The sequence below is a fragment of the Thamnophis sirtalis genome, unplaced genomic scaffold (assembly GCF_051295495.1).
Source record: "Thamnophis sirtalis isolate CommonGarterSnake01/CBP01778 unplaced genomic scaffold, rThaSir2_p1.2 scaffold_2, whole genome shotgun sequence".
In the NCBI taxonomy this organism is placed as follows: Eukaryota; Metazoa; Chordata; class Lepidosauria; order Squamata; family Natricidae; genus Thamnophis; species Thamnophis sirtalis.
The window spans coordinates 38,365,359-38,386,960 of NW_028261382.1; the positions used below are offsets into that span (position 1 = coordinate 38,365,359).

At 48.9% G+C, this 21,602-nt stretch overlaps 1 protein-coding gene and 1 long non-coding RNA gene across 2 annotated transcripts in view; one reads left to right on the forward strand and one right to left on the reverse strand.

Annotated features, from left to right (window-relative positions):
• LOC148048622 (uncharacterized) overlaps positions 1 to 21,602 on the forward strand; it is an 87,401-nt gene that overhangs the window by 10,775 nt on the left and 55,024 nt on the right. The gene's annotated exons all lie outside the window — the stretch shown is intronic.
• The window catches only part of FIBCD1 (fibrinogen C domain containing 1), a 42,252-nt gene continuing 22,226 nt past the window's right edge, over positions 1,577 to 21,602 (reverse strand). Inside the window, exons 3-7 of the mRNA XM_087704943.1 lie at positions 20,763 to 20,922; positions 19,229 to 19,365; positions 4,705 to 4,801; positions 4,042 to 4,221; positions 1,577 to 1,929 (exon numbers count right to left, since the gene is read on the reverse strand). Of these exons, the coding sequence (XP_087561069.1) occupies positions 1,670 to 1,929; positions 4,042 to 4,221; positions 4,705 to 4,801; positions 19,229 to 19,365; positions 20,763 to 20,922 (834 nt within the window). The 3' untranslated portion in view covers positions 1,577 to 1,669. The remainder of the gene's footprint in view (positions 1,930 to 4,041; positions 4,222 to 4,704; positions 4,802 to 19,228; positions 19,366 to 20,762; positions 20,923 to 21,602) is intronic.

The window sequence follows — 21,602 nt, forward strand, 5'->3', positions numbered from 1 at the left end:
AACAACAATCCCTGCAGCCTGAAACAGCTGATGGTTGGGAGAGGCCGATCCAAAATCAGCTGCTTCTGCTAATCAGGCTGTGCTGAAAACTGAAACAAGCTGTTTGCTGTTTGCTGCAAGGAGGCAAATTGCTGGGAGGCAGAGGGCAAAGGGTGGGGGCTGGCGGGTGGGCGGGGCTACATTCGGTATTTAAGACACACCCAAATCTTCACACTCTTTTTAGTGGGGTCGAAAGCGCGTCTTATACTCCAGAAAAATACGGTAACTCACAACTTACACTAGATCGAAGTGGGATATGGAAAACCTCAGGAACTTGACTTTGATAAGTCCTGTATATCTTCTGCCGCGCGGCTGGGTTCTCTCGGCTGATTCATCCAGATGGAAAATACATTTTTCTCATTGTTGGCCGGGCACTAAGCTAGCTCTCTAGCACCAACCCATTTCTGCATTCCGTAGCGTTCAGACAACAAAACCAATTAGCGTCCAACAATAAATTTACCTCCTATCTCCATCTGTGCAATTTGTCTCCCCCCCCTCCCTCGTTATAGCTTTCACCCTGAGCATCTCCCAAACTGTGACACATTCTTGTTAGCGGTGAGACCCTTCCTCCCTCGTCTTCCTTGTTGGAGCTCACCTTGGCTGAATAATTAATGTGTGGCTCTCCATAAAAATAATTAGGGCATTTTTTAAAATGGAGATCCCGGAGAAGATGCTCTTGAACCAAGGCTAATTTCTCAGGAGAGCAAAGGACCCCTCTTAAAATCACATCTCGAATTGGTAGGGTACAGGATTAGACCAGGGATGGCTAACCTTTTTGTCCTCGCATGCCGAAAGTGTGTGTACGCGTGCCCACACCCATAATGCACTGCCTGTGCAACACCCCCCGCTCCCTGCTGCTTTTGCCCCCTCACATGCGTGCGCGACCCCCTCCAGACCGTGTTTTGAGCCTAGCAGACCTCCCTGAAGCCTCCTGGGAGCAGAAACAGGGCACATGTGCAGCAGAGGCCTGAAAATCATCTGGCCGGCGGGAGGCGTGCACGCCTGCGCGATGGAACTGAGCTGGGGCGACGGCTCCCGTGCCCGCAGAGAGGGCTCCATAGTTTTGCCGTGACTGGATTGGACCCATCAGGATGAAGTGAGGAGAGAAGCCTGTCCTTTTGAGTGCAGAGCACAGATGTACAAGGACGCCTGTCTCCCACCAGAGAGAGGTATACGAGTCGCGTCTTCTCCAAAAGACCCGGTTGAGTACACAAAGGGAACGTTTGACACGAGTGTCAAGTGGAAGAGGTGGGCGAGGGAATGTCTCAGCTTCTGTGTTTCTCCAGACCAGGGGTCAGCAACCCAGGGCTCTGGAGCCGCATGTGGCTCCTTCATCCCTATGCTGCGGCTCCCTGTCGCCGGTCGGCTCCACAATCGATAGGGTGAGGGTTGGGGATTTTGGTTAGGACAGGTAGAGGAAAAATGACGCCATGCTAGGAGGAGACTCTGTCGTGGGGGGGAAAACGGACTTGCAGTCGGCTCCGAAATTGAACGGGGGGCTTCCGGTTAGGACCTTTGTGACTCCATGAGTGTTTGAGGTTGCCGACCACTGCTCCAGACAAAACCACAGTCAGCCTCAAGGGGAAGGTGGGAGAGGAACAAAAGGAGGAAGAGGGGGGGGGGGCTTCAGCTATTTCTCATCTCTGACCGGCCGGATCTTCATTTCGGTGAACTTGAGCGAATATTGCCAACCTGTCCAGGAGGACCACTCGATTCCGTCTGCGTAGGAGCTGTGGTGGCCCTTGAGGTACTGACCGTTCAGGTTGGACGTGTGGCAGTTGCGATACCACCAAGCCCCGTGGTAGAAGGCGGCACAGTTGTTCTCCGAGTGGTCATTGTCCAGGTCTTTGGTGGTGAACTTCATGCCGTTGTGTTTCAAGAGAGAGTCGCCTAGAAGGGAGAAAGCAGGTTAGGTCGGTCAGAATGGAGTTCCATAGAACGGTAGAAGAAGCTACTGAGGTCTATTTTGTATTTGCATGTTCCCCTTCCCGTTGGAGTTGTTCGCCGCCCTGAGTCCCTTTTAGGGAATAGGGCGGCATATAAATAAAATAAAACTTCAAACTTCAAACTTCTCCCTCTGTGAGGATGTCTCCAACCTCATCTTGGTTGGGACATCCAGCATGGAGACCCATCAACCCCCTGTGAGAACTGTCTCCAGCATCAAATGACAATTTATGCTAGGATGCCCCTGTCAGGGCTGCAGCCATCTATTCTTTTGGGTCTTTCATTATTCTACTAGGCATTTTCTATGGTGGGAAAATGGGAGGGGGGGGGCTGTACGGAGTGAGATGCTGTGTAGCCATAACAAAATCCTTTCTGGAAAGCCAAGGTCATCCTTTGTCTTTGCACCTCGGCACCTGGCCAGAACTGGTGGTGAAGAGTCAAGTGTGTGACTGTAGAGAGTCTCCCCCTTCGGGGTCTTTTTGTGGGGGTCAGCAGAGGGAAGAAATTCCGACTTGGGGTCTGCTTCGTCCTCCTGGTGGGGGTCTTTGGGCAAAGGCTGGAGGGAAGAGCCGCTGGGGGCGAAGAGCCAGAGAGCCTCGTTCCAGTGGGACGGCATCATGGCCTGGAACTGGCTGAGCATCTCAGCCCACTGAGCCTCCAGGCACCTGGCCTTGAACTCCTGCAGGTCTTCCCTCTGCTTGGAAAGCCTATGCTCCTAGTCCTCAGTGAGGTGCTTCTGCTGAGCCTCCGTCTCGGCCAGATACAATTTGAACCGAGCTGTTTTGCCAACTCTTTCTCCTGGGGGCTGCTTAGCTCCAGCAGCTGCTTTCCGTGGGGGCCCTAAGGAGCTCAGGTGGGCAGGCGAGGAGGGGCTGGCAAGGCGCCACTCAACATAAGTGACACTCAGTTGGCCACACCCGCCCAGTCACATGACCACCTAGCTACGACCACCCGGTCATTAGGCAGATCGTATTAGTGGTCCTTAGGATTTAAAATTATGAATTTAGTGGTCCCTGAGGTCCGAAAGGTTGGGGGACCCCTGCTTGAGCTCAGGATTAAAGACCTCCGGGGTCCTTTTCCGATGCTGTAATTCTGTATTCTGCAAAAGCAGGTTTGAGGGAGGCTTAAGGGAGCGAACAGAATTGGGAGTCCAGGAATAGTCTGGCTGGTTGGATTTCCTAAGGCAGCGGAGATAAAACACCGTGGCCTTTTTTCCCCTGTCAGAAAAACCAGAAATGCTCATTTCCAGATCAGCCTCACAGTCGGATGGCTTCCAAGCACGTTTGCAGGGTGGATATTCCGGCTGAAGCCTTCTTTACCTTGGGGTGAAATATTGATTTCCGACATGAAATTTAAATTCTGAGGTGGAAGTTTTGCCACTGTGGTAGGCCAGGCTGTTTAATGGGGCTTGGGGAGGGGGGTTCTCTCCACATTCTGAGCAAGGAGCAGCGGGGTTTCCCTCCCCCTTCCTATCTCCCCTCAGAATGAGAATGTGAAAAAATTGCACACCAAATATGCAAGGGTTAAAACATATCCAGGTAGTCCTCAATTTATAACATTTCATTTAGTGACTTTCGGCCTAGTCCTTGCTAGGCTTTGGGGTCCTCATCAGTTCTAGAAGGGAGTGGGGTGGGGGGGGAGGACGGTGGGGCCCTTGGTGCTTTCTGAGCTTGATGGTTTTCTTCAAGACGTTTCATGACCCAACTAGGTAATGTCATCAGTGTTGCGTTTTATCCATCAAACTGAAAGTAGGGCCAAGGTCGATGAGGCCCTTGATTTGGGGTATTTCAGTCTCGATGTATTTGATTAGGCTGGGCCTATTGCATCGTAGTCCGCCATGAGTTCTTTACTAGCACTGATGATGAAGAAACGCCTGAAAGCACCAATGGCCCCACAGTCCTCCCCCTCCTCCTCCCTCCACTCTCCACTCTCTTCCAGCACTGACGATGTTACCTGGATGGGCGTAGAAACAGCCGAGCTCAGAGAGCCCCAAGGACTCTGAGAAGAAAGAAGCGAGGCTCCCCCCTGAGAGGCAGGTGTTTGGAAAGGAGGACCCACCTGCTGTTCCAGAATAGTCAGCAATGGTGATGGGGTAGCCGTCTTCCTCCGGGTCCACGGAGAAGAGGCCAACGGCAAAAGTCCCGTAATGGGCGAAGGCCGTGCCGTTGTCAAAATCCTCCAGGTCGATGCGCAATTCATAGGCCCCTTGTGTGCTCAGAGCATGGATTCGCTTCAGACCTGGGGAAGAAGAGAGGAAGAAATCCGTCAGCTTTGCGCTTCTCCTTCTCCCCTTCCTGACCTTGGGTACCAAGGACTCCTGCCTTGAGCAGGGGGCTGGACTAGAAGACCTCCAGGGTCCCTTCCAGCCCAGACTTGAGGATGGGATTCTTACTGCTTTAAACTGTTCTGGCCCAGGTTTCCTTAACAAGCATGAAGCAGAGTCTTGGCCCTGGCAAAACCCCTTTCATTCACACGACTGTGAATTCCTTTCATTCACGGTCCGCAAGGCTTAGTAAAACAGTCTCTCGGAGGAATGTTTATCCACACGAACCTTATCTCGCTTGTCTCCTGGCGATTGGCCCAAAATCACCCAGCTGTCTTTCATGCCTAAGGTGGGGCTAGAACTCCCCTTCTCCTTGTGCTTGGCTCAAAGTCATCTAGCTCTCCCGCCTAGCGCAGGACTAGGACTCCCTGCCCAACCCTCCTCAGGGGTGGACATACCCAGCCAGTGTTCTCCCGTGAGTTTTCCAAATCCATCTTTGTAAGCTTCCCAGCCGCGGAAGAAATTCAGCGATCCATCCTCGCGCCTCTGAAAGACCTGGAGGAGGGGCACAGAATTAACACGGGTGGGCACAAACCCCAAAATACACACACATACAAAAAAAAGCCTAACCCCCCGCCCCCCACAAAACTCCGCTTGCTGATGGCCGAGTCCCTGTCGCTTTCGTTCCCCCCCCCCCCCCGGCTCCTGCTTTTCGCCATCACGCTGCCTTATTAGATTTTGAGTGCAAAATGTGCATTAATTGGAGGGTTGGAAATTGGCTAATTAGACTGGAGTGGTTTGGCATCGGGAAGTCCACAAAGGCTGCCTGTCAAGACTAATAGGGGGTTGAGGCTGTGCGGAAAATCAGCCCTCCAGTCAGATGGGAAGGAAAGTTCCTGCTTTAAGACGGGCTGCCCGGAGACCCTCTGCCTTCCCGACGGGGTTGGTTGTGGCCAACGACCGTTCCTCTCGCAAGTGGGAAAGGGTCGTCGGGGGAAGGAAAGGGTGCCGCTTAGCATCTCCGCCCCCTTTCCGCCAATTATCAGACCTTACGGCGCACGTCCTCAACTTGCTGAAGGTCAACACTGACTTGATGACACATCTATCCCTCCATCCCATCCCTCCGTCCCTTTCTCCATCCATCCATCCATCCATCCATCCATCATCTACCAATCTATCCATCTAAGTAAGAGCTATGCAATTTCCAGAGTTGCCAGTAAAACAGTAATAGAGTTGGAAGGGACCTTGGAGTTCCCACCATCCATTCTGGCAACGACTAGTGGAAGTAGCCTTCTTCTCTTTAGAGGGTCACTCAGTTCCAGTGGTGGTGATGGGAGAACCACTGGAAGATCTGAAGGGCCAGGTCACCATGGAGAACGTTTACCTCTGGGGTTGCTGAAGGTCAACACTGACCTGATGCAGATAATCAATCCATATCTCCCTCCACCCACCCACCCACCCACCCATCCATCATCTACCCATCCGTCCATCTAACTAAGAGCTATGCTATTTCCACAAAGATAGCAATAGCAATAGCAGTTAGACTTATATACCGCTTCATAGGGCTTCCAGCCCTCTCTAAGCGGTTTACAGAGAGTCAGCATATTGCCCCCAACAACAATCCGGGTCCTCATTTTACCCACCTCGGAAGGATGGAAGGCTGAGTCAACCCTGAGCCGGTGAGATTTGAACCGCCGAACTGCAGATAGCAGTCAGCTGAAGTGGCCTGCAGTGCTGCACCCTAACCACTGCACCACCTCGGCTCTTTCTAAGATGCTAAAGAGAAGAGGGTGACCAGCAACAAGGTGGATGTAGTGATGAGAGACCCACTGGAAGATCTGAAGGGCCAGGTTAGAGACGGGTCACCATGGAGAACCTTTACCTCTGGGGTTGCTGAAGGTCAACACTCATTTGATGAAGGTGCATCAATCAACCCTTCTCTACCTGTGAATCAAAGCCTTCTTAACCTGGGCAGCATCACAGGTAGCTTTTCTTCTTCCCAGATTCTCAGCAAAGGCTCTCCCAGCCGCTAGCAGTTCAGCCGCCCGGGGGGGGGGGGGGTTCCCAAGCTGGAGAAGACTTTTTGAACAATCCGTTTTCTGGTGAGACTCTCAAATTAGCCCAGGGAGACGTCTTCCTTTGATGAAAGGTTAATTTATTGACTGGGATAAGGAAAATGCCACTGACCGCTTGCTATTCATTAAGCTCTCATCCCCGGATTTCATCGCTCTGAACTTAGCTTGGCTTCACATTTAATTGGAAAGGAGCTCGAGAAGATGCCCTGAGGGCCCCCCAGAGGGTCATCTCAGGAGCTTCCCCGCTTTCTCCAAAACCATCTGCAACACAGAGGCGCTTTCCTTTATTCAATGACCAACCGATAGCCCGGTGTTTATCGATAGGGGGAAATGTCCCGGCATAATTTCTAATGTTGGATTTCCCCCCTTACCAGAGGGAGCCGCCTTGTGGAGTACTGTGAAACCGTTACCATGGATACTCCACTGTGCAGCACAGTAGAAGCCATTTTAAGGCACAACAGGCTGTATCTTAACATAACAGACACCCTGAGGGGCGTTAGGGGTGTCTTACCCCCCCTACAATATTTGTTTCCAGAGAAGAAGTCATCTGTGTACCAAGTTTGATGCCAGCGGTGGGAAGGATGGTCGCAGGAATTGGGTTTGTCTAGTTTAATGAAAAGAAGGACCAGGGGAGACAGGATAGCAGTCTTCCAATATCTCAGGGGCTGCCCCAAAGAAGAGGGAGTCAAGCTATTCTCCAAGGCACCTCAAGGCAGGACAATAAGCAATGGGTGGAAACTAATCAAGGAGGGAAGCAACTTAGGACTAAAGAGAAATTTCCTGACAGTGAGATCAATTAATCAGTGGAACAGAACTTTCCTCCAGAAGTTGTGAATGCTCCAACATTGGACGTTTTTAAGAAGATGTTGGACAACCATTGTGTCTGAAGTGGTGTAGGGTTTCCTCCCTGATCATGGGGCTGGACTAGAAGACCTCCAGGCTCCCTTCCAACTTTGTTATTCTGCCTTGTCTAGTCCTGTCCTGTTCCATTCCATTACTAATTAATTGGGTAATCTGGTACATTAATATCCTGAAAAACATTAATCTCTCTTGAGTTGCACAAAGTGAATTCTCAGCCTTTGGTTTTGTTTTTTTTAAATCTGCAACGGACTTTCTGGCAATTTCATGCTGCATAAATTATTTGTGATTAGGTTATCTCTCTCTCTCTCTCTCTCTCTCTCACACACACACACACACACACACACACACACACACACACACACACACCCTCTCTTCCGATATACTACAGTGACTTTATTGGGGTTAGACAAAACGTGGCTTTTCTCCCTGCTATTTCCCTTTGAAGTTTGGATCTTCTGGTGAAGAGAAAGCCTCCCAATTTGCAGCTGAGCGGCAAAAACTTTCCTTTTTTTATTTTTCCCAGCCCCCCCCCTTTCCCTTTTGCATTATTATTATTATTTGGTTTTGAGGCTTCTTTGTTTTTTGCATTCTTGGGCGCAGTATAATTTCCTTTTATGAATGCATCAAGGAGACCAAACTGAGGTGCCAAACAATGCAGACAGAAATAATAATAAAAAAACACAGCGCTGCTGGGGAACAATTAAGAAAGGTCTCATTAAAAAAAAATAGCTGGGAAAAACATGAAAGGGTGAACAAGGAAGGCACAGCCCAGGAACGCAGTGGGGGCCGGGTTGCCTGCTGAAGAGCACCGCCGTCCCTTTTGCAGCAAAGAGGGAGATGATGAAGGGAGGTTTTTTTTATTTGTCTAAAATTAGAGAATATTGAGCCATACTCGAGGGGGGAGGAGGGAGGCTTAGATGTTGAGACTCTAGAAAGAGTGCAGAGAAGAACAGTCAGGATGACGAGGGGACTAGAGATTAAAACATATGATGAACGGTTGCAGGAACTGGGCATGGCTGGTCTAGGGAAGAGAAGGACCAGGAGAGCCATGATAATAGCAACCTTCTGATATTTGAGGGGCTGCCACAGAGAGGAGAAAGGGGTCAAGCTATTTTCCAAAGCACCTGAAGGCCAGAAGGAGAGATTTTCTGACAATCCATCCATGGAAGAGAAGTTGCCTTCAGAGGTTGTGGGAGCTTCATCACTGGAAGCTTTCAAGAAGAGACTGGACTGTCATCTGTCAGAAATGGTGTAGGGTCTCCTGCTTGGGTGAAAGGGGGGGGGGTTGGACTAGGTGACCCATAAGGTCCCTCCCAACTCTGTCCATCTTTTATCTGTCTCATTTCCTGAAAAATTCCCCACGTGGGACTCCTCTCAATGGCTGAGTTTTCTCCTGACTGCAATTGGATTCTAAAGCACTTGGAAAAATTGGAGCATATTTTAGAATACAGAATAATGGAGTTGGAAGGGGCCTCAGAGGTCTTCTGGTTCAGCCCCCTGCTCAAGTAGGAGACCTTACACAATACGTGTGGCAACTTTATGTGTTCTCAGATTACTGCAGCAGGCTTGTGAGGTGTGCACCTCGTTGGAGAATGTGATTTATGACACAGGCTGAGGGGAGGGAAAGAAACAGGGGCTAAGTTCAGAAACCTGACAGAATGATTGTCCAGCCTCTTTCTGAAAACCTCCAGTGATGGAGCAACTTCTGGAGGCAAGTCAAAGGTTGGAGCTCTCTTTGATGAATTTCCACCCGTTATTGTTTTTCTTGCCTCTTGGTTAATTTTTGCTTCTCCTTTGATGAGTTTCTGCTCATTGTTTTTGATCTTGTCATTTGGGGCTTTGGAAAATACTTTGAACCCCTTGTCTTTGTAGGAGCTCCCCAAATATTGGAAGACTGGTATCACGTCTCCCCTTCTTTTCTCTTCCCACAGCTGGCATCAGAATAAGGGCATGGCTTTATCGTTGCCAGAATGGATGGTGGGGAATTCTGGAAGTCTTAAAGCTCTCAACTCTTTGCTGTTCAGGAAGTGCCTTTTAATAGCCAGTAGGAGTGTGAAAATAAGTCTTATTCTCTGCTAGTGCAAGTCAGTAAATCTGCTAAAAGCTAAAGCATTGAGATTTGTGCTTGCATCTGTAAGGAACTGGTTTTATTTACCCAGTTATGCAAGAAATGTCGGCTAACGTAACTGAGGGTCCAGAAAACTGAACAGCGTTTCCTTCCAGCTTCAGAAAATGAACCAAAGTTGGTCTATAGGTTTGTTAAAAGGTTAAAAAAAAACATGGCTTCGAAAGCAGGTAAAATTTAGCAGGTCTTGGTGCTGAAGGTGAAACAAAAGGGCTTAAGCGATTGTCTTAGATCAAGTATTCGTTTATAACTCATCTATTTGTTAAATCCCAAGAGGGAGAAAATTTAGTCCAGGCCTGAGACCCTGGCGAGGCAAAAATAAAAGAAAAAAGAAGCCATTCCTGGTAAAATAACCTAATTGTGGGAAGCGAAATGAAAATCAATTTTCTGTGTAGCAGATCCGTTAGCCTTTCCCTGAAGATTTCAGCTTAGAAACCCAGATCAAATGTCCCTTTAAAAAAAAACCAACGATGTAGAAGATGTAGAAGGTGGCAAAGCTTGGACTGCGGGAACAAAGTCACACAGTACTTTTTAAACAGGGTTCCTTGTTCCAGCTTTTCTCCTCCTTTGGTTGAGTTAAAAAGTTTGGGCGCTAGCTAAATCTTCATTTCGAGACAACAGTTTTGAACTTACCTTCTAGGTAGTTCTCAGCTTCCAACCATTTACTTTAGAGACCAGTCGAAGTTACAACACTGAGAAAAAGGACTTATGACCTGTTTTCACAACTTACGACCGTTGGCAGCATCCCCGTGGTCACACGATCAAAATTCAGATGCTGACAGTTAGAATAACTAATCATCGGAAGGTCTTGCCTCCAGAGGTTCGCGGTGCTTCAACCCTGGAGGTTCTTAAGGAGACCTGGACTGCCATTTGTCTGACATGGTATTAGGTCTCCTGCTTGAGCAAGGGGTTGGACTAGAAGACCTCTGAGGTCCCTTCTAACGCTGTTATTCTGTTGAGATGCAAAGGCAGAAAGATGAGTAACCAAGATCAAAGCTGTTGTGGCCCGCCAGTGCAGCTGGCAGCACATTCGGCCAGTGAGGAGGTTGGGGAGGAAGATGGGCCAGTCCTGGAGTCTGGGGAAGGCTCTGATGAGGGCTCAGTGTCGGAGGCAGAGTGGGGGCCAGGGCCCTATGCCAGTTATCAGCAGACATCAGTGGGGCAGATGAACAGCAGGAGCCTGTTCCCAGAGTGCGCATGCACAGAGTAGCAATAGCAGTTAGACTTATATACCGCTTCCTAGGGCTTTCAGCCCTCTCTAAGCGGTTTACAGAGTCAGCATATCGCCCCCACAATCCGGGTCCTCATTTTACCCACCTCAGAAGGATGGAAGGCTGAGTCAACCTTGAGCCGGTGAGATTTGAACCGCTGAACTGCAGATAACAGTCAGCTGAAATGGCCTGCAGTACTGCACCCTAACCACTGCGCCACCTCGGCTCTTGTGCTGCCAGAGGAAGGGAGAAACTAAAGAACAGGGGTGGACTTGGGAGTAAGGCCACAGGTGGACGATGAATGGCCCCTCCCAGAGGACATAAAAGAGGAGCGAAAGGGGGGTGGAGTTTGCAGGAGACAAAATTAGTTCGCTTCATTGGTTCGTGACTCTCCGAGGCTCCTTGCCAAGTTCTGCAGAGATCGGCCTGTCGGCTCTCCATGCCAGATAAGGTCTGTGACTGTAAATCCTCCCTTGAAAGACTTTGCTGGAGGCGAATGAGCAGAATTCACAGTCAATTAATAAAAGGGGTTTTTGTCGGGACCAGGAGGCTCTTGGGAAGCCTCGGTCAGAACAAAAGCTAGCCACATTTGTGAAGGCAGCTGTTCTGCTTTCATGGCTAAACATGGTTAAGTGTAGTTGCAAATCCAGCCAAGTGACATCCTTGGGTTGAGCCTGTTTCCGTATTGATGAGTGAATTAAGTGCCCTCAAATCAGGATTGACTCCTAGCAACCAGGCAGAGGGAAGAGATCGTTTCCATCTTCCAGCTAATACTAATACAATATTGGCTGATCCTGCTAACTTGTCAGAGCATTCGAAGGACCAGAAAATCATCATGATTATTTGAAATGCTAATTAGGCTGCCGGGATTGTCCTTGGTGATAAGACGAGTGAAGCATTTGTGCCTTTTGCGAGGAAGACTTTTGAAGGGCGTTGGTGGGCCTAGTGACGAATTATTTGAAGATTCTCACCGTGACATCTTGATAGCATTCTGCCAAGGGAAGCAGCCATCGAGGGAAAAGCAAGCAGATCAGCAACTGACAATTCAGATGTAGGAATGGAAAGAGGGAGATGGGTTTTAGCAAAAATAAAATAAAATGGGTCCATGAGTTAAATACCACCTCAAAACAAGATGGGGATGACTGTAGGAGAGCTTCAAGATGGCAACCAGCATTTCTTCTCAAGGTTTATATCAAGGAGAGACACTCCTGGATATGATCACTAGGCATTGTGGCCCACCAGCGTCCAACAGAGCAGGCAGCAGAGTCGGCCAGTGAGGAGGTTGGGGAGGAACCTGGGCCAGTCCTGGAGTCTGGGGGAGGCTCTGATGATGAGGGCTCTGTGTCGGAGGCAGAGAGGGGGGCAGGACCCTCTGACAGTTATCAGCTGCCTTCGGAGTCAGATGCAATGGCTAAGACGCTGAGCTTGCTGATCAGGAAGGTTGGCAGTTTGGCAGTTCGAATCCCTAGCGCCGCGTAATGGAGGGAGCTCCCGTGACTTGTCTCAACTTCTGCCAACCTAGCAGTTGAAAAGCACGTAATAAAATGCAAGTAGAAAAATAGGAACCACCTTTGGTGGGAAGGGAACAGCGTTCCGTGAGCCTTTGGCGTTGAGTCATGCCAGCCACATGACCACGGAGACGTCTTTGGACAGCGCTGGCTCTTCGGCTTTGAAACGGAGATGAGCACCACTGCCCCCTAGAGTCGGGAACGACTGGCACATTTGTGCGAGGGGAAACTTTACCTTTATCTAAGGTAAACTTAAAAATCGAACCTATCACCTGAAGAAAACTGAGGGAAGCTGCTTCATTATTTTCACCAACGCTGAGCCTCTGCTCTTGAAGAATCTCTTTTCCCTTTAGAAAAACTAAATAAATTATTATCATCATTTTGTTTTCCTCGCAAACGAAGAAACCGTTGGGTTTTTTTTTAAGTTAAGCCCTACATTGGCTGGAGACCATATGCTGAAAGCGAGGCAGGGCTGTTGGGACGGAAGGGGATTGAGCACAAAATGTAACCAAAATGTAATTTATTTAAACTAATTAATGCAGGGAATACAATCGCTCCCTCTTTGGCCCGTTAGAAATTACGGTCCTCTGCTTAGTTTTTGGGAAAGCGCCTTTGAGGCTCGTACCCAGGGCTTTCGGTGACCTTGAGTCCTGTGTACTTGCCCTGAATAATTTCAAAGGGCCCTTTGCCACGCAGGCTTTGATCGCAGGGGTGGAATTGATAGATTTTCTCTCTTTGCAGCAGCCGCGCCTGAAGAAATGGGATAACATTATTAAGGTGGGGTGGGACGCTAGAAACACCGTGGGTGAGAAGGGGAAGGGACGATGCCTGGGGCATAAAATTTGGAGGAGCTGACAGATGAATAATGGGCATCGGGGGGAAAAAGTTAGAAAGGATCTTTCCAAACCTAAAAGTAAAATCCCCTTGCACATAACTGCCAGTCGTTCCCGACTCTAGGGGGAGATGGTGCTCATCTCCGTTTCAAAGCGGACAAGCCAGCGCTGTCCGAAGACGTCTCCGTGGTCATGTGGCCGGCATGACTCAATGGAACGCTGTTCCCTTCCCACCAAAGGTGGTTCCTATTTTTCTACCTGCATTTTTTTACGTGCTTTTGAACTGCTGGGTTGGCAGAAGCTGGGACAAGGAACGGGAGCTCACTCCGTTACGCAGCGCTAGGGATTCGAACCTCCTCACTCTCCGAATCTGCTGCCAGCTTCACTAGCCACTGGCAGGCCACAAGAAATGGCCTCCCCCCCCAGTGAAGGACAGAGCAATATTGGTTTACTTTCGAATTCAGAAAACAAGCTGGCAGTTTGTGGCGAGTTTGCTGACTGCGGAATCTCTTTTGAGTTGGAGAAATTCACTGACCTCATCCAGGAGGATTTATAGAGCACCAGGGACCATTTAACCGAACTCTTGATTCCCAAGGGAGTTTCAGAATTTGCTGAAAGGGTTGAGATGAAGTTGTGGAAGAAACACACAGTCAGTTTATATCCACTTCTGCCCCAGGCCGCAGCTCACGTAGTGGGGCAAGGATTAAAAAGAAAGAAAGAATAGAAATGTGGTGTGTCTTTCCAAGAATTGTCCAAGTTAGACAATTAAAAAGTGTGCAGAGAAGAACAATAAAGATGATAAAAGGCCTGGAGGGTAAACCTGTTGTGGCCTCTGGCGGTCAGTGGAGCTGGACAGTGAGGAGGTTGGGGAGGAACCTGGGCCAGTCCTGGGGGGGCTGAGGGAAGCTCAGACGAGGGCTCTGCGTCGGAGGCAGAGAGGGAGCCAGACAGCAGCGAGGCAGAGGAACAGCTGGAGCCTGTTCCCAGAGTGCGCATGAGGAGAGCTGCCAGAAGACAAGGACAACTAAGAAATCAGGGTTGACATGGGAGGAAGGCCACAGGTGGATGATGAACGGCCCCTCCCAGAGGAAACAAAGGAGGAGCGAATGGGGAGGGGGCTTTTGCAGGAAACAATTCGTTCCTTCAGTTGTTTCAAGTGTGGAAAGTTCTGTTTGTGACTATAAGAGACTCTGGGCCAAGCGTTTCCTTGCCCTGCGGTTGGAAACTGGTTATCTGGCAGCTCTCCAAGCGAGATAAGGTTCGTGTGGATAAACATTCCTCTGAAAGACTGTTTGCCAAGCCTTGCTGACCGTGAATGAAAGGAACTCACAGTTGTGTAAGTAAAAGGGGTTTTGCAGGGACCCAGACTCTGCTTCATGCTTTCTAAGGAAGCCTGAGTGAGAACAACACCATACCTTGAACAGTTGAGGGAACTAGTTATGTCTAGCCTAACCAAGGGAAGGACTAGGGGTGAGACGATAACTGTCTTCTTCCAATTCTTGGGGGCTGACATAGAGAAGACCGCCTCCACCTGTTCTCCAAAGCCCCTGAGGGAAGGACAAGAAGCAATGGCTGGAAGATTATCAAAGAGAGGAACAACCTAAAACTAAGGAGAAACGTCCTGGCAAGGGAGAACAATCAACCAGTGGAACGGCTTTCCTTCGGAGGTTGTGGGTGCTCCATCACTGGAGGTTTTTAAGAAGAACCTGGACAACCACTTGACCAGGATAACACAAGGTGTCCTGCCTTGTCCAGGGGGCTGGACTAGAAGACCTCTTGAGGTCCCTTTCAGTCCTGTGATTCTATGTTCTATTTGGGAAGCCAGTGTAAAGTGTGTGAGGGAGACTTTGAGAGACGAGGGAAGGAAATGCTGCTCAGGGAACCGAGAAGAGAGAGCCCAGCCCTCTGCTCTACAATGGGTGGAGAAAGAGACTCCAAAAGGCCCCTCTCCAATTTCTCTGGCTTTAATAGAAATGGTGGGAGATTTGTACTTTCAGACGTGTAAAATTCTATTAACGTAGCTGTAGAATAAAGTAGAATTAACATATCTGTCATGTTTCCTGCTTGGTCTACCTGGAAAGCCTGTCGACAGGAACAAGGTTATTCTGCTCGAGTTCCTTCTCCTGCCTCGATGTTTTGCATTTATTCCTTGTTTTTTTTATCATCATCCCTTCCTGAGTGTCGCCTGGCCCCACTTAACCTGCTTTGCTCTGTCGGCCTTTTTCTATGACTCTGGATAATACGTGGATCGTCCACCCACCGAAGGGCCGAACTGGCTTTTCTGCAAGCCTCCTCATTGGCCAATTTGCTGGGAAATGCCAAGCAAAGGGTGTAAATGATTTAATTTGACAATCTGCCGTGAATTTGTACCCAGGGGCTTCGGTTGCTGAGCCACGTAGCCAATGTGTTGATTGAAAAAAATAACCACGGCTGGAGGGGAAATGAAATGAATGAGCTTCCATGCTTCCCCTGTTGTGGCCCTCAGGCGGGCAGCAGAGCTGGCTGCAGAGTCGGACAGGGAGGAGTTTGGGAAGGAAGATGGGCCAGTCCTGGGGGGGCGGAGGGAAGCTCAGACAGGGGCTCAGACAAGGGAGGCAGAGAGGGAGCCAGACAGCAGTGAGGCAGAGGAACAGCTGGAGCCTGTTCCCAGTGTGCGCATGCGCAGAGCTGCCAGAGGACAAGGACAACTAAGAAATCAGGGTCGACTTGGGAGTAAAGCCACAGGTGGATGATGAACGGAGGAAACAAAGGAGGAGCGGAGGGGGAGGGGGCTTTTGCCGGAAACAATTTATTCCTTCGGTTGTTTCAAGAGTGGAAAGTTCTATTTGTGACTGTAAGAGACTCTGTGCCAAGCGTTGCCTTGCCCTGCGGTTGGAAACTGATTATCTGGCAGGCTCTCCAAGCGAGATAAGGTTCGTGTGGATAAACATTCCTTTGAAAAGACTGTTTTACTAAGCCTTGCAGACCGTGAATGAAAGGAATTCACAGTTGTGTAAATAAAAGGGGTTTGACAGGCAGGTAAAGAAGTACAGATGTCTCTTTTGAGAGTAGGCGGTATACAAAATTTAATAAATAGATGGATGGATGGAGAGAAATGATAGACGTGACAGACAGAAGCTTATCAAAGAGATATCCAATCTAGAAATAGGGAGGAATTTCCCGACAGAAGGATTGAACGGAGTGGAACGGCTTCCCTCCAGAAGTTGCAGGTGCCCATCAACGGAAGGCAGGGCCTCGAGAAGAGATTGGCAAGACTTTTGTCTGGGATCCTCAAACAGAAGGTTGGACTAGAGGACCTCCAAGGGCCCTTCCCACCCGATTGTTCTATGTTCTGTGTATGAATAAAGGGGAATATTTGCAGCTCAGGGGTGTCATGAGGGCTCCTTGGTGCCATCTGAGTAGGTTACTTGCAGATGTTTCGTGAGCCAAACTAGATAACATCCCCAGCAGTGGTAAAGCTATCAAGTTTGGGTAATGAAATGTCTGCAAGAAAGAAAGCAAGAGATCCGAGATCATCAAGGACTCCACAATCTGCTCCTCCTGATGATGCTACCTAGCTGGGTAATGAAACGTCTGCAAGAAAACCACCAAGCTCAAAGAGGTTATTCCCTAATTCAGAGAGTGCCAGGTCTAAAGAACTTCAAAAACTAGAAGAATTTCAAGTGAAGTCCTGTTACCCGCTTGGGGGGGGGGGGGACTTTCTGAGGTTAATTGAAATGAGAATCAATTTGAAAAGCTGCAAGATGTGTTTGGTTGCATGTATAAAGTATCGATACATCCATCATATAATAATGTATTCCCGCTCTCTTTGTGAAACCGAGATGGTCCCTGGGGTGGGAAGGTAGGTGGTGGCTTTTTTCCCCTTTTTCCGAAAGCCGCTCGCACGAAGGTTACATATTCGTTCTACCCACAAATTTGTCAGAAAAGATTAATTAACAAATTAGGAGGGTGCTGGGATGTTGCCGAGGAAAAAGGTCGGGTGTTTTTAAAATCAATTCCTCCCTTCGCACAACCCAATCTTTATTTAAGCGTAATTGTGTGAAGAGGAAAAGAAACACCATTAAAAAGTGGGGGGTGGGTGGGGGGGGGCAGAAGGGAATTTTGGCGAAGTGACGTGGCGAGGTTTCTAGAGGCAGGTAAGGTGTCTTTGAAGCTGCCTTTCGGTCACACACTCCTTTTTTTGTAAAAAAAATAATAATATTGGAGGTGAAAGAACCGGAAAGCCGGTAATTTACACCTGTAGACATTTGCGACTTCTTCTCCTCTTTATTCTTTAAGTAGATTTATTTAAACAAAAGTGGTGGGTAATCCATGGGGACTCCAGAGAATAAGGACTGTACAAAGTCTGCAACTGTTCGCTCCCTCCCTCCCCCCCCCATACACACACACACACACACACACACACAAAAGGAACAGTGGGGAAAAAACCACAATCAGGTTTCTTTCAAGTCAATTTTGGCTCGTGACAACTTCACAGAGGAAAACCAGGCAGGATTTTCTTGGCAAGATTGCCTAAAATAGTACCAGCATCTGTTATTTTCAAAACAAAGCTTGCTACTCCAGTTGGAAACTTCCCCCCCCCCTCCAATATTTCCCCATTCAAGTAATTAACCAAGCTGGAGCCTCCTGGATTTATACAACATGAATAAGGAAGTGTCGTTTGTGAAAAGTAGGTTGAACTGCTGCTAATGTTTCAGCTTCGCTTTGACAAGCAGAAGGAGGAAAGAAGGAAGGAATAGAGGGAGGGAGAGAAAGGAAGGAAGGTAGGTAGAAAGGAAGGGGAAGAAAGAAAAAATACGAAAGAGAGGGAGGGAGGAAAGAAGGAAAAAGAAAGGAAGGAAGGGGAGGGGAAGGAAGGAAGGAAAAGAAGGAGAGAAAAGGAGAGGGGGAGGAAGGGAGGAAAGAAGGAAAAAGGGAGGGCGGAGGAATGAGAGGAAGGGAGGGAAGGAGGGAGAGGAGGGGAAGGAAGGGAAGAAAGAAGGAAAAAGGAAGGAAGGGAGTTGGTTTTATGATCCTCAAATTCCCAACCAACAGGTTTAGGGTGAGATTTCTTTCCAGGAAAAAGAGAATGAAATAGTGACATCCAGCTGGCTCGGAATCCAGCCAGTCCAGAGGTTTCATGGGATGGATGTAACCATGGAGACATCAATTAACTTCTAACCCTTCCATCTAGCTCTAAATCCAGACAGTCCATGAGAAACTGATCCGGATTTGGTTTATTGATTTAAGGCACAGGAACCTTTTCCTTGCTCAGGATGGGAATCAAACAAGGGAAAGCAATGGAGAAGATTAAGCAGCAAACTCTGGGGCCCAGACAGCTTTTAAACCTGGTGTTGCTGGGTTTTGTTTTTTTAAATTATCAGACTTGGCAACTTTTAGATGTGTGAACCAGCTCCCAGAATTCCTCATCCAGCCTGGGAATTCTGGGAGTTGAAGTCCACACATCTTAAAAGTTACCAAGTTTGCAAACCACGGATCTGAACTGTTCTTTAGAAAGCACTTAACATTCTACGCTAAAACAAACCGAGGCTCATTATGTTGATGATGGTGTATCAATTCAACTGTACCCAGAGAGCCTCTAACTGCTGGCATATCAAACAGCCCCTTTTCTGTACTGCAAATGGCCCAGGCATCCACATCTATTAATAATAAAGTTGACATTATTGCAATCTTTCACATTTACACTTGTATAGATTTATTTCCCATCTGCTGTTCTCCGGAAATTAGTTTATTTTACACCCGCACGATGAAGCCCATTTCTGGTTGTTTTTCTCCTCCCCACCCCTGAAAAAAATATATAATCAAATGTGGTCAAATGTGGTTACCATTTCTTTTCTAACTTTATGATGGACTTTGGGGTGTAGGTTAAAAAAAGAGAGATTTTATTCTCCCAAGGGTGAAAGAAGGTTGGATGCCTGGCAAAAGGAAGGGAATGGAGGAAGGGAGGAAAGGAAAAGCAGAAGAAAAAAGAACGAGGGAAAGAAAAAAAAGAAAGAGGGAAGGAGGGAGGAAAGGAGGGAGGAAGGGAGGCAGGAAAAGCAGAAAAAAGAAGAAAGGAATAAAATGGGGGAAAAGGAAGGAAGGAAACAGAAAGAAAGAAAGGAACTTCCTCATACCTGAAGAGCAGAGACATTGGCAGGAGTCGAGGAAGGATATAGGTTCATAGACATTTTTAGAAATTCTTTTCAATTTCCAAGCTCCTTCCGACCCACCCATCCCTTCCCTTGCTGCCCAAGGAGAACAGATTTCCTTGCCCCTTCCTCGAGAAAGAAACCCCCCCTCCCTCCCTCCCTGGTTCCCTTCTCCTCCCTTGCATCTTGAGGGGAGGCCAAGTGGCTCCAGCTCAGAGGGGAGAAGGGACTCGCTTACCGTCCATCCTCCACCATCGGTGGTCATGTCGCAGTAAACCTGGAACCCCTCGGGGTAGTGGGTGGGGAAGACGGAGAAGACCCCATCACCCTGTTGGCCACCGGTGTAGATGTCAAAACAGTCCCGAGGCTTTGAGCCTGCAGCAAGAGAGGGAAGGAAAGGGTCGTTTTAGGGAACGAGGCAGCCTGAGGAGAGCTTCCCTTGAGCCCTCAGGTGGGGCTCTCTGGCCTGGTCTGATCGTTGGTCCCCAAACCGCCTTCCTTCTCCTGGTCTGAACTTTTGAAGGGTCCATTTGTGGGACCAATGAAGGCCCAGAGTGGATGGAGGACACGGGAAGAGATTTCTCCCTCCGCTTTGCCAAACCACAAAAACGTGTATTTCGGTCCTCTGGGCAAACGGTGTGCCTCCTACGGGAAGGTGGAAGGCTTCGGTTTCCCTTCTCAAAGAAGGACATCTCCACCTCAGGTTCCAGGGGAAACGCTCACCGAGGGGTGCGAAGGGACTCAGGCCAGGCGTGGTTTCAAGGGAAATGGACTCTGAAAGTGCGATGGGCCTGTTCTAAGATGTTTTGGGTGGGGGAGAATAATTGTGGCTCAGGGCTGAACTCTGGGGGTGCTCAGAGACCTTGGCGTTCTTGCAGACGTTTCATGACCCAACTAGGGAACATCATCAGTGCCAGAAGGGAGTGGGGTTTCTGGAGAGGAGGAAGAGGCTGAGAGGGGGAAGGAGAAAGAGAAGGGGAAACGGGAGGAGGAGGAGGAGGAAGACAACACTTCCCATCTGAAGAATGTTGATTGTCATAAATACAGGTTGTCCTTGGCTGTTCGAAGTTACAACGGCACTGAAAAAAGTGATTTATGGCCATTTTTACACTTACAACTGTGGTCACATCCCTGTGGCCACGTGACAGAAAATCCAGGCGCTCAGCAGCTGGTTCATATTTATGACGATTGCAGGGTCCTGTGACCCCCTTTTGCAACCTTCCGACCAGCCATGGGGAAGCCAGAGTCACTGAACAACTGGGCGACTAACTTAACCACCAGCAGTGATTCGCTTAACGACTGTGTTCAAGAAAGATCATACTGGGCAAAAACTCACTTGGCAACCATCTGTCTAGCGAGGGAAATTTTGGGCACAACTGTGGCCGTAAGACAAATGTCAACTCGCGAAGCATCCCTGGCCTGCTCTCGAGTTGCCATAGGCGAAGGGGATGGGAAACTGATGGAGCAGCACAGCAGCCACAAAGAGAAGCACATTCCAGGCATATCTTTCTCAAGGCTGTCTCCCAAGTTACCCGCAGCAGCAGCAGCCGGAGGAGAGTGATCTCTACGGCCTGCGAAAGTGCTCCATGGGAGAACATGATTTATGACACACTCTGTGGGGGAGGGGGAAACAGGCTCATAATTAGGCCCTGAATTACGTGGGGGTCAGAGCTTCACTTGGGGACATGGCGACATGTTGCTCCTAATACATAAATGAAGGGCCGCCTGCACCGCTGGCTCACGAAGGAAAAGGGGGGAGGGATTTGACCCACCATTTGGGCATCCTTTGGGCCGCGTTGTCCGGGATGGGATCCGCTGAAGGTCCGCTTTCACGCGTGGCCGGGCGAGACCGCGATCCTTCTGCAGAGTCTCCAGAATATCACTGACGGAGCTGACCAGCCTCGCTATGTTGCTCTGGCTTTCGGAGAGCAGCTGCACGTAAGGAAGAAAGAATAAATCAAGATTCTTTCACTTACTCCTTCCTTCTTCTTCTTCTTCTACAGCTATTAAGTGACTTCCACCCTACTTTGCGACCTTCCGTGCCACCGTTGTTAAGGGAAATCCCTGTGGTTGTTAAGCGAGTAACATGGTTGTTAAGGGAATCTGGCTCCCCCCCCCCCGCCATCCTTGACTTTGCTGGCTGGAAGGTCACAAATATGAGTCAGTTGCCACAGTCGTAAATACGGCTCAGTCACCAAGCATCTGAACTCAGGTCCCACGGCCACAGGGATGTAAGCAGGGGTTGTCAGTGGGGAAAAGCACGTTTTCAAGTGCCGCTGTGACTTCGAACGGTTATAAGTTGAGGACCACTTGCAATGAATTTCTGGAAGGAGTTCCATTTACAAATTATGAGGCCATTCATTTCCTCCGCCAGGGGAAAAAGAAAGGACTTATCAAGCCAAACGAGGGCTGTGCCTGCTTTTTATTACAGTGGGAAGAAAATCCAAATGTAATACAGAATTATTTTTTTCACCCCCCCCACCCCCACCCGCCGCGTTTATCTGAAAGCTCAAACATCTCACCTTCGCTCAGGAAATTGCTAGTTCTTTCTACAGGCTGCACCCCACAGCTTAAAAAAAAATCAACAAGTCCTTTCCATCAATGTCTTAATT